We start from the raw sequence: 16,092 nt of genomic DNA, 5'->3' as shown, positions 1-16,092 counted from the left end.
TTGCCACATTACTTGAGCAGAAAAAGGTGGCATGGAAAGGTTACAGAGCGATAAAAAGTACTGAAGCCTATAACAGCTACAAGGTGATGTGTAATTGAGCCACAGAAAAGGTTCGACAGGCAAAGGCAGTTTATGTGAAATCACTAGCAAACAGAGCAAAGAGGGGGGATAAAGGATTCTTCACATATATAAATGCCAAGAAGAGCAGGACAAACCAGATCGGACCTTTACGTAAGGGAAAGGGGATAGTATTAAATACACCAGCTGCCGTTGCAGATGAACTCAACAGTTATTTTGCATCGATATTTACAAATGAAAAACCTTTTGTGGCAATGGGAAATTGTGGGAGCGAAGTTAAAAAAATATGTAATTAATGATATTGAAATTTCGTAAGATTATTTAATGAAAAAACTTTCGAACCTACAGACTAGTAAGGCTCCTGGAGTTGACGGAATATACCCTATAATCTTAAGGGAGGCGGCAAGCGAGTGCATTGAACCATTGAGGCTAATTATGCGAGCATCACTAGACTCTGGGGAGATTCCCTTGGATTGGAAAAGTGCAAATGTATCTCCCATACATAAGGGTGGCTCTAAAAGTGAAGTTGGAAATTATTGACCTGTCAGTCTGACTTCAGTAGTAGGGAAAATCATGGAGGCAATGATCAAGGGTGGAATTCAGGATCATTTGGATCAAATTGAAATTCTCAAGGATACTCAGCATGGTTTTGTAAATGGAAAATCATGTTTAACAAATCTGGTTCGTTATTTCGAAAGGGCCACTCACGAGCTGGATTTACGGAATAATTTCAACATTGTTTATTTAGACTTCAGCAAAGCTTTTGACTCAGTCCCACATGAGCGGTTGCTTTATAAGCTGGAACAGGTTGGAATCACTGGGAAAATCCTTAGAGGGATAGAAGGATGGCTTCAGGGCAGGAGGCAGAAAGGCAGATTGGGTTGATGTAAGAAGTGGGGTTCCCCAAGGATCAGTATTAGGACCACTGTTTTTAATTTTCATAAACGACATTAATGAAGGGATAGAGGGCGTGATGTCTAAATTTGCAGATTATGTTAAAATTTGTAGAGTAGTTAATGATCACTGTGAAGCTGAGCTTCTTCAGAGAGACCTAGATAGACTTCAGGAATGGTCAGAAAAATGGCAGCTGTGGTTTAATCCAACAAAGTGTAAGGTATTACACCTGGGAAACAGTAATCCCAAAATAACTTATTCATTGGTGGAGTTCAACTAAACTCAGTACTGGAGGAAAGGGACTTGGGTGTTACGATACGGTCAGACATGAAATTCTCTGAGCATTCTAAACAGGTTGCAAGGAAGGGCCCATGGTGTCCTATCGATGATCTATCAAACTTTTGAAAGTAGAGATAGGGACGTGATAATCCCATTATATAAGGCTAATGTTAGACCACACTTGGAATACTGTGTTCAAGTATGGAGACCGCACCTAAAGAAAGACATCGAGCTTCTTGAAAGGGTGCAAAGACGGGTAACTCGCCTGGTGAGATCGGCAAAAGGGCGTCCTTATGAAGAAAGACTTCGAATATGTGGGTTGCAGAGTTTGGAAACTAGACACCTTAGAGATTTGATTGAGGTGTTTAAGGCTCCGAGAGGCATCAGTAAAATGAATGAGGACGAAATTTTCAAGATTATAAATGATGCTAGAACTAGGGAACATAAATTCAAGTTACGGGGGGGGAAATGTTTAGATTGGACTGCAGGAAATTTTATTTTAGCCAGCGAGTTATAAATTACTGGAATAAATTGCCTTCATGGGTGGTAGAGGCCGGCAGTTTGGGGAAATTCAAAGGTCATCTGGATAGTACTTTCGGGTAAGGGAAGTGCATAGGATGATAGGTTTAATTTCCTTTTTTTTTTTATTAATAATTATTATTATTATGTTGTTTTTTTTTGTTTTTATCATTGTTTTGTTCAGATTTTTTTTTTTTTTTTTTTTTGGCTGGTGCAGCATAAGCCATAGGCTTTCTTGCACCATGCATTAGCATTAGTAGAGGCATTTGATGAAGAAATGCAAGCTTATGCAGCATCAGCAAAAATAAATAAATAAATAAATAAAAAATAAATATGTGGCCATTACTAATACTATTATTGCCTCTGGCCACCCAGCAAGGATGGCATTAGCTTGTTAGAAATTAGTTTTGTGTAAACAAAAGCAGTTTATGGTAGCTACAACGTCAAGTACACTTTGAAAAACATCTTTCTGAAGAAAGAGTTGTTAAATTAACAAAAGAATAAAAAGTTTTTCTAAATTGTTTACATGCACTCCCTCACTGTCCACAAGATTAAGGTCAGTTGCAATTGTTACACCAGTTCAAAGAGTCTGTTGCTACAGTGTACAGCAATTTTTTATTTTTTTTTGCCATTTATCTGAGCTGATTTCTTTAAATTAATTTAAAATTTGTTTATATTAAATTTTATTTAGCAGTGTTATGGCAACAAAATGTAAATGGACGGAATTATGCCCGGAAATTAAACTAAAAATTATACAAGAGGCTGATAGGATGGAAAGAAGCAAAACGGACATTGCAAAGGAATACAACATCCCTTCTAGATGATTCTAGATCGTTGTATAGCACATTCTGCCGAGACACTTACGTTAACAAATATATGGCTGTTGTTTTTACCCCCCAATACAACCAGTTGAATGAAACCACTGGATCAAGGCATTATTTATAACCTCAAAAGGGCATACAGATATTGGCAAATATCAGTTCTGATTTTGCAAGAAAAGACAAATTATCTAGCTCAGCAACATGGAATTAGCAACTTCAAATGCAGCAGTGGCTGGCTCCAAAGATTTAAAGACAGGAATAATTTGGTTTTACGAAATGTTTGCAATGAGTCCGGATTGGTCGACAAAGAAAAGGCTACAGACTGGTTGTGCTCTGTACGGTCTGTTCTTGAAAAATATGAGACAAAGGATATTTTTAATCTTGATGAGACAGGTTTATTTTATAATTTGCTGCCAAACAAAACATTTACTGTTCATGGTGGAAAATTTAGTAAACATAGACTCTGTTCTGTTATGCTGCAATTCAGATGGCAGTACAAAACTATGTCCACTTGTGATTGGCAAGTTTTCCAAGCCAAGATGTATTAAAGCAGTTAACCAACTTCCCTGTGATTATGAGGCCAACAGAAGTGCTTAGCTTACAGTCAAAATTTTTTGGTCTTGGTTATCAAAAGTTGACAGAAGAATGGCTTCAGAAAAAAGGAATATTTGATGATTCTAGATCGTTGTATAGCATATTCTACCAAGACACTTACGTTAATGGCTGTTGTTTTTACCCCCCAATAAAACCAGTTGAATGAAACCACTGGATCAAGGCATTATTTATAACCTCAAGAGGGCATACAGAGTCTGCCTGATAAGCTGCTTGATCTGCAACATAGGAGGGAACAATTTGCAGCCAAATTGGAATGTCTTGGACCGTAATCTTGTTTTTGCAAGTATAATAATCAACTGCTTCAGGAAACGTGGCTTTGGAGAGAATATCATCGAAAAACATGGTCCAGCAGACAAATGTGATAGCAACATTGAGGAATGGAGGAATTTTAAGGAGCATATGGATTTTGTTGGCAAATTTGAAGAGTTTGTGAAGGTGGATGATAAAGTTGCTACCACTGCAAGTCAACACTAGAAGAGCTGCTGAGCACCAAACAAAATGATGTTTTTGTTACCAGCGACAGTGAAAAAGCACACACACTCTGCCATCTAAAAAAAAAAAAATTCCCAAAATGCATTTAACATAAACAGAGAATGTGTTGGTCTGTAGACATTGATAAAGAAACAACTATTGCATTTAATAACATGTGCTGTAGTTAAAAATGCATATAGGACAAAAACTGTACAAACATTGGATTATTTCTTTAAATTGGATTAATTTATTTAAAAGTTTTTAAATAAATTTATGAACTTGCACACTATATATCAGTGTAAATACACAATTCTTCGTTCATAATATCAAACTACAGTAGTAGTGTGAACTATATAAATAGCCTTCAATGGCCCCAAGGGGCCTTGTTCACTCTCAGAGGAAACAATTTCAGTTAAGAGGAAATTACGTTCTTTATCTGGACAATGCAGACAGGTTGCTAGGATAGAACATGGAGTTTTTCAATTAAATGCAAGACTTTTCCCAGCAGGGTAAAGCAGGTGGCTATCCTGTTGTATAAGGTAATAGTTAGGCCACACCTGAAATATTGCACACAGGTTTACAAGCCTCAATTTAGGAATGACATAGATCTGTTGGAATGGGAACAAGCTTTATCAGGAGCAAAAATGGGAACTCAGTGCTGTTAGTAAGAAAGTTCTGTAAATTTCAGCATCTCAATCTGTAAATGGGTTGACCAAAGGTAATGCTGATCCTTACTCATTCTCAGGTGACACACACATAAGGGGGCATAAATTTAAATTGCAAAAAGGACAGTTGCAGAATATGTGGGAAATTTTCCTTTTGGCTAGGGATTAACTGACTTCTGGTTATGGATGTGGGTAATTGGAATAAATGTCAAGAACGATTAGACAAATTATTTGAAGGGATTGACAAATGAAATGGAGAGTGGTGGATTTTCTTTTGTCTTTTTTTAGCTAATAAGCTTGGTTCCTTGCATCATTTTGTCACTATTAATACAACCAAAAATTCAACCAAAATACAACCAAAAATATGAATTCACCAAAAACTCACAATTCAAATCAATAAAACTCAATTACACATTAATAACTGCACTTTAACGAAACAAGTCGTGTCGAGATATCTACCTAATGGCAACTGCTAGTGCTCTTTCAAAACGAAATATTTTATTAGGCCAAACCAAACTTACCCAGCATTTCTTCCTCGATCACATCTTGAAGTGTCGTATGCACCTGGTTTCGAGAAACTATAAAAGATGTAGGCTTCACTTTTCCTCAAAAATTCTTATTTTAAATATGCAAATTTAAAAAATATATATATCAAAAAATCGCAGCACTTCCTGTGAAAACTTAACAAACATATAATTACCCAAAAGTATATAACTGGAAGATACAAATTAGCAAAACGTGAAAAATTTAGTTTCTTATAGCGTTTCAATAAATCCCAGCTGCAAAACTCTTAACAACATCCCATTTAATGACGTCATATAGCACAGTATAGTAAAATACTCTGTGGCGCAGAGTACTGTGCAGATAGATATAAACAAAAAATAATAATAATATATATATATATGCTGTAATTTTATGAGATACAAGAGATGAATCGCACAGTTATTTTAATATATATATATATATATTTTTTTATCTAAATTTATTAGAAAACGGGCCTTGGGCGTCGGGATGCATGGAAACCTTATTTTAGCATCGAAGTATCACAGCGCGACAACGGCGCAGCGCTTCAGCTCCGACTGATGATTCCAACCTGTTATCCTGACGGAGCATGCGCGTCGCTCTCTTTTTGCCCGTTTATTCTGGGAATTTACAGCGTACTTCAGTAATGCAGAGTGCATTTTTTAAAATATTGACTTTTTATACTTTCACTTTTTTTTTCAGAATTTTATTTTTAGTTTCTACTTGCCGTACTCTCAGTAATTCAAAATCAAGGGTCCTGAGCTGGATATCATCATTCTTCTCTTTCTTGGTGAATCCCTTCTACTTTTGTCTCTCTCTCTCTCTCTCTCTCTCTCTCTCTCAGGGTAACTCAGGAACTTTTTTTTTCCTAGTGCAGCATAAGCCTCAAGCTTCCTTGCACCATATGGCTATTAATAATAATAATAATGTGTGTGTTTTTAATAATAATTAAAAAAAACGATAATTTTGTTGGCGCAGGTAAAGTAATAAAATTATAGGGATTAATATCACGAAGTAACCAACATCAATGGAGCTCACATCTGGTGAGTACGGCCTTGGCACACCCAGGGTTCTAAGCTGGATATTATCATTCCTCTCTCTCTCTCTCTCAGGGTAGCTTGGGAATTTTTTTAGCTGGTGCAGCATAATCCTGAGGCTTATGCTGCACCAGCTAAAAAAATTATTAGTATATGGTGCAGCCATATATTAGTATATGCTGCACCATATGCTAATAATTTTAGCTGGTGCAGCATACTCTCTCTCTCTCTCTCTCTCTCTCTCTCTCTCTCTCTCTCAGGATAACTAGGGAATTTTTTTTAGCTGGTGCAGCATAAGCCTCAGGCTTCCTTGCACCATATAGCTAATAATAATAATAATAATAATAATAATAATAATAATAATAATAATAATAATAATAAGCCTGAGGATAATGCTGCACCATATGCTAATAATAATGATAATGCACCATTTGCTAATAATAATATGGCACCATATGATAATAATAACTAGGGACTTCCGCCTCCTGCTCGCTGCGCTCACTTCATTTGATAAAATAAAATAAATTACTTACGGAAGCTTTCGACTCTGTAGCAACCACCGATGAAAAGTCAACTAGCCTTGAAACGGTGCAGTGTGGATGGTGGTGCCCACCGAGAATAAGCGACAATAGTCTTCTCTATTAGTGAATCGTTATTTCTTCGAGGTAGTGCAATACATGGTAACTCGTTGTGAAGGATGAGCACAATATGAGATACAGATGAAATGATGCCTTTCACACTACGATCGTAGTTTTTCTTTAAAAGTTGTCTATGGTGCTTCTACACAGATATTATAAATTATAGATATAGATATATCTATAATTAATCTTAAACTCTTAAGATATTATGCCTTGTTGCATTTAATTTATTTAAATAAATATATATGGGATTCAAGAATGGAACCGCGTGGTCATGTTAGATAAACATAGCGCGTGACCACGCGTAAACAGAAGTTTGTCTTACCACAGTAAAGCAAGCTTCTCTTACGTATTTTTGTATTTGTTACTTATTACCATGTAACCCGCATTTCTCTTCTCCCAGTTGGCTGAATAAATATCACTAGGAGGAAATTTATTTTAATGTATAGAAAGATAATAAATAGGTGTTTCTATTTCAAACAACAAATTTAAGAACAATGGAGGTGGATGTGTACTGAATGCACACATCCACCTCCATTATTACAGCAGCACTGAAAATACTATCAAAATCCGCTTTGTGTTGAGGACTCTGGGATAAGGCATTCCTGCAATAGCCAACCATGCGTTTTGTTGTTTCTTTGCGATGTATTTTTATTTATTTTTTTTTTTTAAGTGAAACTTCATTAGGCGCGCTCAAGGCAGTTTTCAGATAGGAGTAAATGGTGTTCGTGGATTAACAAAAAAACGCAACGAAAATACAACAGTAGCCATAAGTAAACGCATAACAGGCACTCTGAACAGCTTCTAATTATCACACTAGGCAAAATTCCTCGGTTATCGTACGATCACCGAAATTAAGTGGCGTTATGCCTGGTTAGTATTTGGGATTTATGAGGTGATCACTGGGAATACATGGAATAGTTGACTTTTCTCTTTCCTTTCTTTTTTTCTTTTGTTAACCTGGAAAATGTTCTTCCGACTTTCACGTATGATTTAATTTTATTAATGGTAAAGTCATCATCATCAGCAATTTTCAATCCACTGCAGAATGAAGGCATCTCCAGCAAATTTTCAGTTCCTTCTGTTTTGTGCAATGACTATCCATTTACTACCCACAAACTCGAGAATTTCATCTACCTATCTAGGCTGTTGTCTTCCAGGTTTTTTTCTAGCTCCTCTTGGGTACTAATTCTGTTATTTTCTTAGTCCATCTGTCATCATGACTTCGAGCTATGTGTTATGCCCAAGACCATTTTAGTTCTTTAGTTTTGATAAGAATGTCCTTTACTTCAGTTTGTGGCCGAACCCATGTGATTCTTTTCTTATCTAACAGTCTAATTCCCATAATTATTCGTTCCATTCTTCGCTGTGTAGTTTTCAGCTTGTATTCCATTCTTTTGTAAGTGCTCTTCACTTTTAAATAAGTCATGGTGGGGAGTATACATTGGTTCATTATTTTACGTTTCAGACAAACTGGGATTTGCTCCTCAGTACGTGACTATATTTCCTGAAGGATATCCATCAAAATTTTAATCATCACTTGATCTCCAACAATTTATTATTAGTCCCAGCTAATAACTTGTCCCAGATAAGTATATGAATCCAACTTTTTATTACTACTTCTTCAATCATTATATTCCTCTTGCTGTGGCATACTTAGCATTAGCATTAGCATTAGTAGAGGCATTTGATGCAAGAAAGCAAGCTTATGCAGCATCAGCCAAAAGAAAAAAAAAAAACCCACTTCGACTTCACCCCTCTGTTCGTTCAAAATACCTGTCCAGCTGAGCCTTAAACTTATTTAGGCTATCAACCTCCACCACAAGGGATGGAACTCTGTTCCACCAACCAACCAACCACCCGCTGGCTAAAGGCAAATTTCCGCACGTCTATCCTACATCTGTCTTTCCTCAATTTGAATTTATGCCCTCTCAGGTGATTTTTCTGAGCTAGAGGAAGAATCCCATCAGCATTGAGCATGCTTAAACCATTCAAGGCTTTATACACCTCTATCAGATCACCTCGTTGGTGCCTAGTCTCCAGACACTGTAATTTGCAAAACTTAAGCCTTTCTTCGTAAGAGCAACCCTTTGTTCCATTCACTAATCTTGTTGCCCTTCTCTGTACTCGTTCCAGCAGCTCTACATCCTTCTTGAAATGAGGCCACCAGACCTGTATACAGTACTCTAGGTGTGGCCTGACCATTGCCTTATACAATGGAATAATCACCTCCTTATCCCTGCTGGAAAAATTCCTGTATATCATTGACAATACTCCATGAGCTACTCTTGCAGCTCATCTGCACTGCTCAGAGAACTTCATATCTGCCTGCACAACCACCCCCAAGTCCCTTTCATTCTCTACCACTGTCAGTGTAGTACCACAGAGTTGATACGTTGCTCTGGGGTTGCTGTTTCCCATGTGTAGTACTTTACATTTGTCAATGTTAAACTTCATTTGCCACCTCTCAGCCCATCTGCTCAACCTTTCCAGATCCTGTTGCAGCAGCATAGTGTCAGTAGTGTCCTTGACAACCCTGCCAACCTTTGTATCATCTGCAAACTTGGACATTAAGCTTGATATACCATCATCAATATCATTTATAAATACAGAAAACAACAATCGACCCAACACTGAGCCCTGAGGGACTCCACTAATAACATCAGTCCACGATGAGCAGTGTCCATTGATTACCACTCTCTGTCTTCTCCCCCTCAACCACCCCTTTATCCATAGCAGCAATTTGCCTCCAATGTCACACTGCTCCAATTTGTGTAGCAGTCTTCCATGTGCAACAGTATCAAAAGCCTTTCTAAGATCCAAGTATATAATATCAAAGTTATTCCCTGCATCCAGCTCTTTTGTGACTGCATCATAGAATCCAATCAAGGTGGTCAGGCAAGACTTCCCCTTAACAAAACCATGCTGTGTCTGAGCTATAACTGAAGTCTTGTCGAAATGATCCTGCAGTGCTTCTTTAACCAGTGCCTCCATTAATTTTCCTGGAACAGAAGTTAAGCTCACAGGTCTATAATTACTTGTTTCAGCCTTTGATCCTCCTTTGTGAATTGGGGTCACATTTGCACATTTCCAGTCCATGGGTACCTCCCCTGAGTCAAAGGAAGCTCTCATAACTATGGCTAAGGGTTTGCTTACTTCCTTTGCTGCCTCCTTTAATATAACTGGATAGATCCCATCCACCCCGGGTGCCTTTCTTGTGTTTATCTTCAACAGTTTCTCCTCCACTTTACTCCCAGTTATTTCAAGATTCTGTAGCTTACTACTAGAGTTGAATACAAATCTGGCATTCTCCTCACTGAATAACTCCTCATGTGTGAATGTCGATGCAAAATATTCATTTAGTTTGTTAGCTACCTGAGTAGGATCATCAACAGTTGACCCATCAATATCAAGTGGACCAATCTGATTCATCCCCTTCCTTCTAGAGTTTACATAAGTAAAGAACTCTTTGCTGTTTTTCTTTGCATTCCTTGCCAAGGATTTCTCGTAATCTGCCTTCGCCTGCCTAACCTCCTTTGTAACTTGGTTGCATATCAACTTGTATCTATCATAGGCTTCTGTGTCATGTGTTAATTTGTAAGTATCCCATGCATTTTTCTTCTCTGCCATATGCCTCATTAGTTCATCTGACATCCATTTTGGCCTAAACCTTGAACAATATTGCTTAGTTGGTATGTAAAGCCTAGTAGCTTCCAAGATAAGTTCTTTGAATGCTTCCCATTTTGAATTTGCTGTTGGTAACATCATCAGTTGGTCCCACTGTATAGAATTTAAATACTGTCTCAGTCCATCGTAGTCGCCTTTACGGAAGCAATAACCCTTCCCTTTACCCCTAATGGTAGTTTCCTCTTTGAGTAAATCCCACTTCAGCACACTGTGATCACAGATAAATGAACCACCTAGTGGTTCATTTATCTGCAGATTCTTAATGCATGAAGAATCACTGCTGATAATCAAATCAAGAGTATTACTCCCTCTAGTTGCCTCCCGAACATGCTGATGTAGAAAACAATCATCCAATAAATCCACAAAAGCCCTACTTGTTCATCATTACTTTTATTTTAGCCATATATTCATCTTTAGCCCTAAATCTTTACTAAGTGTGCATGACTGATTAAGATTTTCCTCGAAACCTTTGGGATCGTGGCTTATGGCCAAATGTCATCTGCAATTCGTAAATGGTTTAGGTTTTCTCCATTCACATTGACTCCTTTCTGCAACCAGTCCAATCTTCTGAAAGTTTCCTCACGCACAGCAGTAAACAACTTCGGAGATATTGTGTCTCCTTGTTTAACTCCTTTCTCAACTTTAAATTTCCTACTGTCATTGTCTAGTCTAATAAAGGAAGTAGCGTTCTCATATATTTTCTTCAAAATCATAATATACCGGGTATCTATGCCTTGTCTTTCCAGTGTCCGAAACATTGCCTTATGCTGTATGGAGTCAAATACCTTCTCATTATCCATAAATGCCAGGCATAATGGTGTTTTATATTCAATTACTTTCTCCATTAGCTATGACATTACGGAAAGGTGATCCATGTTTGAAAATCCTGTCCTAAAGCCAACTTGCTCTTTCAGTTGATTCTCATCACGTTTTATTTCAAATCTATTAGTAATAACCCTTGTGAACAACTTCTAGATGTGGGATAACAAGCTAATTCTTTTGTGAGTGCCCAAGGTCATGTGTACTATTAGTACAATGTGTACAGAAAGGATAGACAAAGACAGGAAGGAGGAGGGGTTATGCTGTTAGTTAAGAAACAAATAAAATCTAAGGAAGTGCATCCAGTTAATGTGGGTGGAAAATGCTATGTTGAGTCTGTATAGTATGACTGTTCGGTGTCTGGGAAAGGAAAAATGGCAGTAGGTGTGTGTGTGTGTGTGTGTGTGTGTGTTTGTGTGTGTGTGTGTGTGTGTGTGTGTGTGTGTGTGTGTGTGTGTGTGTGTGTGTGTGTGTGTGTGTGTGTGTTATAGGCCTAATGAATGTGATGAGTAAAATGAGCAATGGTGCAGAGAAATAAAGAGGGCCAGTGAATTATAGTGACTTATAAAGGGGGATTTTAATTTCTCGGCTACTGAGTGGAATTTCTGGGTTGGTCACTCACACACTAGCAAGGCTTTTGTGGATTTATTGGATGATTGTTTTCTAAAGTAGCATGTTCGGGAGGCAACTAGAGGGAGTTAAAACCCTTGATCTAATTATCAGTAGTAATTCTCCATGCATCAAGAATCTCCAGATAAAGGAACCACTACGTGGCACTGATCACAGTGTGCAGAAGTGAGATTTACTCAAAGAGTTAACTACCATCAATGGTAAAGGGAAGGGTTTTTGCTTTCGTGACGGTGACTACAGTGATCTGAGACAGTATTTAAATTCTATACAATGGAACCAACTGATGATGTTATCAATAGCAAATTCAAAATGGGAAGCATTCAAAGAATTAATCTTGGAAGCTACTAGACTTTTCATACCAACAAAGAAATATTGTTGAAGATTTTGCCTAAATGTATGTCATATGAACTAATTAGACATATGACAGAGAAGAAAAAATGCATGGGATCCATATAAATTAACATGTGACACAGAAGCCTATGATAGATATAAGCTGGTCTGTAACCAAGTTACAAAGGAGATTAGGCAGGCGAAGGCAGATTACGAGAAATCTTTGGCAAAGGATGCAAAGAAAAACAGCAAAGATTTCTTTACTTATGTAAACTCTATAAGGAAGGAGATGAATTAGATTGGTCCACTTCATATCGATAGTTCAACTGTTGATGATCCTGCACAAGTAGCTAACAAACTAAATGAATATTTTGTATCGATATTCGCACATCCGAAGTTATTCAGCGAGGCGACTGCCAGAGTTGTATTCAACTATGGCAGTAAGCTAGATAATCTTGTAATAACTGAGAGTAAAGTGGAAGAGAAATTGTTGAAGATAAACACAAGAAAGGCACTTGGGGTGCATGGAATCTACCCAGTTATATTAAAGGAGGTGGCAAAGGAAGTAAGCAAAATCTTAGGCATAATTATGAGAGCTTCCCTGGACACAGGGGAGGTACCCATGGACTGGAGACGTGCAAATGTGACCCCAATCTACAAAGGAGGATCAAAGGGAGACACAGGTAATTACCGACCTATTAGTTTAACTTCTGTTCCACGGAAATTAATGGAGGCACTGGTTAAAGAGCATTGCAGGATCATCTAGACAAGACTTCAGTTATAGCCCGAACACAGCTTGGGTTTGTTAAGGGGAAGTCTTGTCTGACTAATTTGATTGGATACTATGATGTAATCACAAAGGAACTAGATTGCAAAAAATAACTTTGATATCATATATTTGGATCTTAGAAAAGCCTTTGATGCTATTGAACATGGAAGACTGCTGCACAAATTGGAGCAGTGTGGCCTGGGAGGCAAATTACTGCTATGAATAAAGGTATGGTTGAGTGGGAGCAGAGAGAGAGTGATAATCGATGGACAATGCTCTTCTTGGACTAATGTTATTAGAGGAGTCATTCACGGATCAGTGTGGGTCCATAGTTGTTTTCTATATTTATAAATGATATTGATGATAGTACATCAGGCTTGAATGTCCAAGTTTGCAGACGATACAAAGGTCGGCAGGGTTGTTAATGACACTAGTGACAGTTCGCTGCTGTAAGAGTATCTAGAAAAGTTGAGCAGATGGGCTGAGAGGTGGCAACTGAAGTTTAACATTGACAAATGTAAAATACTGCTTATGGGAAGCAGTAATCCCCGAGACACGTATCAAATGTGTGGTACTACACTGACAGTGGTAGAGAGTAAAAAGAACCTGGGGATATTTGTGCAGGCAGATATGAAGTTTTCTGAGCAGTGCAGACGGTCTGCAAGAGTAGCTTATGGTGCCTTGTCAATGATACACAGGAATTTTTCTAGAAGGAATAAGGAGGGGATTATCCTCTTATAAAAGGAAATAGTCAGCCCGCACTTTGAGTATTGTACACATGTCTGGAGGTCCCAATTTAAGAAGAATGTAGAGCTATTAGAACGAGTACAGAGAAGGGCACGAAGAATAGTGAATGGAACAAAGGGTTGCTCTTGAGAAGAAAGGCTCAACTCAGTTTGCAAATTACAGTGTCTGGAGACTAGGTACCTGCGAGGTGATCTGATTGAAGTGTATGAAGCCTTGAATGGTTTGAGCATGCTCAATCCAGTGAGATCCTTCCTCTTGCTCAGAATAATCGCCTGAGAGGGCATAAATTCAAATTGAGTAAAGACGATTGTAGGGTAGATGTGCGGAAGTTTGCCTTTAGCCAGAGGGTGGTTGATTGGTGGAACAAACTTCCATCTGTCGTTGTAGAATTTGAAAGCTTAAATAGATTCAAGGCAAAACTTAACAAATATTTGGAGCGAGTGGATGAGTGAAAAAAAAGGGGGTTTTTTTGTTTTTTTTTTTTTTTTGGCTGACGCTATATAAGTTTGTTTTCTTGCAACATGTTCCTTTGCTAATGCTAATGCTAATAATTTTCAATTTGTGATTTATCTCCTTTCTTATGCAGCAGAATTATGATTTCGTTATTCCACTCCTTAGGCGTTACACCTCTTGTAATACATTTTGTGAAGAGCCTTGCCAGTTTTTGTGTGATGTCTCTTCCTCCCAATTTTAACAACTCTACAGGTTCATTTCGCCCCTGGGCTTTCTGATTCTTCATTTTCTTCAAAGTATGTTCTACCTTATCAGGAAGGATATCGGGTAGGTTGTACGTGTTGCTAATTTGCGATCCATCTTCCCCACTGCTCGAATCATTCCCTCGCTCCTTGTATAATTCTCTATAATAAAGACTACAAACAGAATTATACAAAGAGCGAGGGAATAATTCCAGCAGCAGTGGGGAAGTTTTTGAATTATGCCTTCTCTTCTGTTTATAAGTACACCATTGTTGTTCTTCAGTTTCAATATCATTTGTCTTCCTGTATTACTGCTCATGGCTGCTGATGTAAGTCCTTTGTTTTTCCCTTAATGCTTGTTCTACTTTTTTTTGTGTTAAATCGTCTTATGTCCTCTCTGAGTTTTTTTCTAATGGCTTTGCATAACTCAGTATACTCAATTTTCTCCTTGTCAGTGTTTATCTTGCTCTTCATTTGTCGTCTTCGGTTCATTATGTCAAGAAACACCTGTCATAATTTTTTCTAATTTGGATTTCTTTTTACCTTGGGCTTTATCACTTTCAGAAAGTTGTAATATTCCTCGTCGATATCATCGACCTGAACCGTACGAAAAAAACTCAAACTTGTTCTTAAGTTCCAGTACATACTGCTTTTTCTCCTTTTCTGTTATCTCAAAGACCTTTGTATTATTTACTAGAGTCAGTTTTTTTCTTTTTTTTTTTCTTACATCTATATCAACTGTGATATTTCTTACACCTATATCATCTTACCATTCTGTGATCATTTCCAACATTTACCTTGTTCAGGACGGTATCATCATTCACGATATATCTTCTGTTAGTGAGGATGAAGTCGATTTCATTAGTTGTTAATCCATTTGAACTCTTCCATGTCCACTTCCGGTTCTCCCTTTTCTTGAAAAAATTATTCATTACTGACAATCTTGAGATTCTGCAAATTCCACAAGTCTTTCCTCTCTTTCATTTATTTCACTAATTCCAAAATTTCCTATAGTTCACCTTTCTGCACTGTTTTGTCTTTTTCCAACCTTAGCATTGAAGTCTCCCATAATGATAGTGTAGTGGGTTTTCTGCTTTTCTAGAAGACCGTCAATTTCGGTGTACATTTCTTCAGCTTCTTCATCATCATGGCTTGATGTTTGTGCATAAAGGTATAAATGCAAAAAGGTAAAAATGGGTAAGGTAATAAAGTGCAAATCTGTGCTTTTTATCTCTACTTTTATAGTCTGCAGCTAATTCTCCTCCTATTTTCACTTATTAGAATCGACGTTAATAGAATTAAAATTCAATTCGTATACGTGATCAAAATGATCGGCGCTTACTATATAGAGTATAGTGAATAGTATTTTGAAGTGAAACTTATTTAGTCGCGCTCCAGGAAATTGTCAGATGGGAGTAACTTGCGTTAGTAGATTGAGAAAAAACGCATCGAAAATGCGACCAAGCAAATTAAGCCATAAGTAAACGCATTACAGGCGCTCTGAACAACTAGCTATCATACTAGGCTGAATATAAGCCTGTATGTCAAATATAAATACTGTACCTAGAAACCACTAAAATAGTACTATGCTTTATTCCCCGGTTCTCGTCCCATCACCGAGGTTAAGGAGCGTTAGGCCTCGTTAGTAATTGGGAAAGTCACCACCTGAGAATACCCCATGTAGTTGACTTCTTGCCTTCCTTTCATTTTAATTGGTAAGGTAATAAAATATAAAGTATAAGAACGGAACATGACATTGCCAAGGAGAATACTTTGTGCATTCGAGAAGTAAAAATTCTGAGGAAATCAGGCGCTAACTCAGTGTAGTTATGGGCCTATATGAGAGCTTGAAGGACAGGGAGGATGTCCTCAAAGG

At 37.6% G+C, this 16,092-nt stretch overlaps 1 protein-coding gene across 3 annotated transcripts in view; it reads right to left on the bottom strand.

Annotated features, from left to right (window-relative positions):
* The window catches only part of LOC150088273 (uncharacterized), a 730,398-nt gene extending 725,240 nt beyond the window's left edge, over window positions 1–5,158 (bottom strand). For 2 of the 3 annotated variants that reach the window (XM_090369435.1, XM_090369433.1), the window contains exons 1-2: window positions 5,043–5,158; window positions 4,864–4,920 (exon numbers count right to left, since the gene is read on the bottom strand). Coding sequence is in view for 2 of the 3 variants with exons in the window: in XM_090369433.1 (XP_090225559.1) it covers window positions 4,864–4,870 (7 nt within the window). In the remaining variant the exon portion in view is untranslated. Of the gene's footprint in view, window positions 1–4,863; window positions 4,989–5,042 lie in introns of those variants that run through there. The other variant, XM_090369432.1, reaches the window with a different exon arrangement.
* Between the last annotated feature and the right edge of the window lie 10,934 nt (window positions 5,159–16,092).

This window comes from Mastigoproctus giganteus, chromosome 3 (genome assembly GCF_048544385.1).
Source record: "Mastigoproctus giganteus isolate SK-2022 chromosome 3, ASM4854438v1, whole genome shotgun sequence".
In the NCBI taxonomy this organism is placed as follows: Eukaryota; Metazoa; Arthropoda; class Arachnida; order Uropygi; family Thelyphonidae; genus Mastigoproctus; species Mastigoproctus giganteus.
This window is presented reverse-complemented; position numbering and strand designations above follow the sequence as displayed.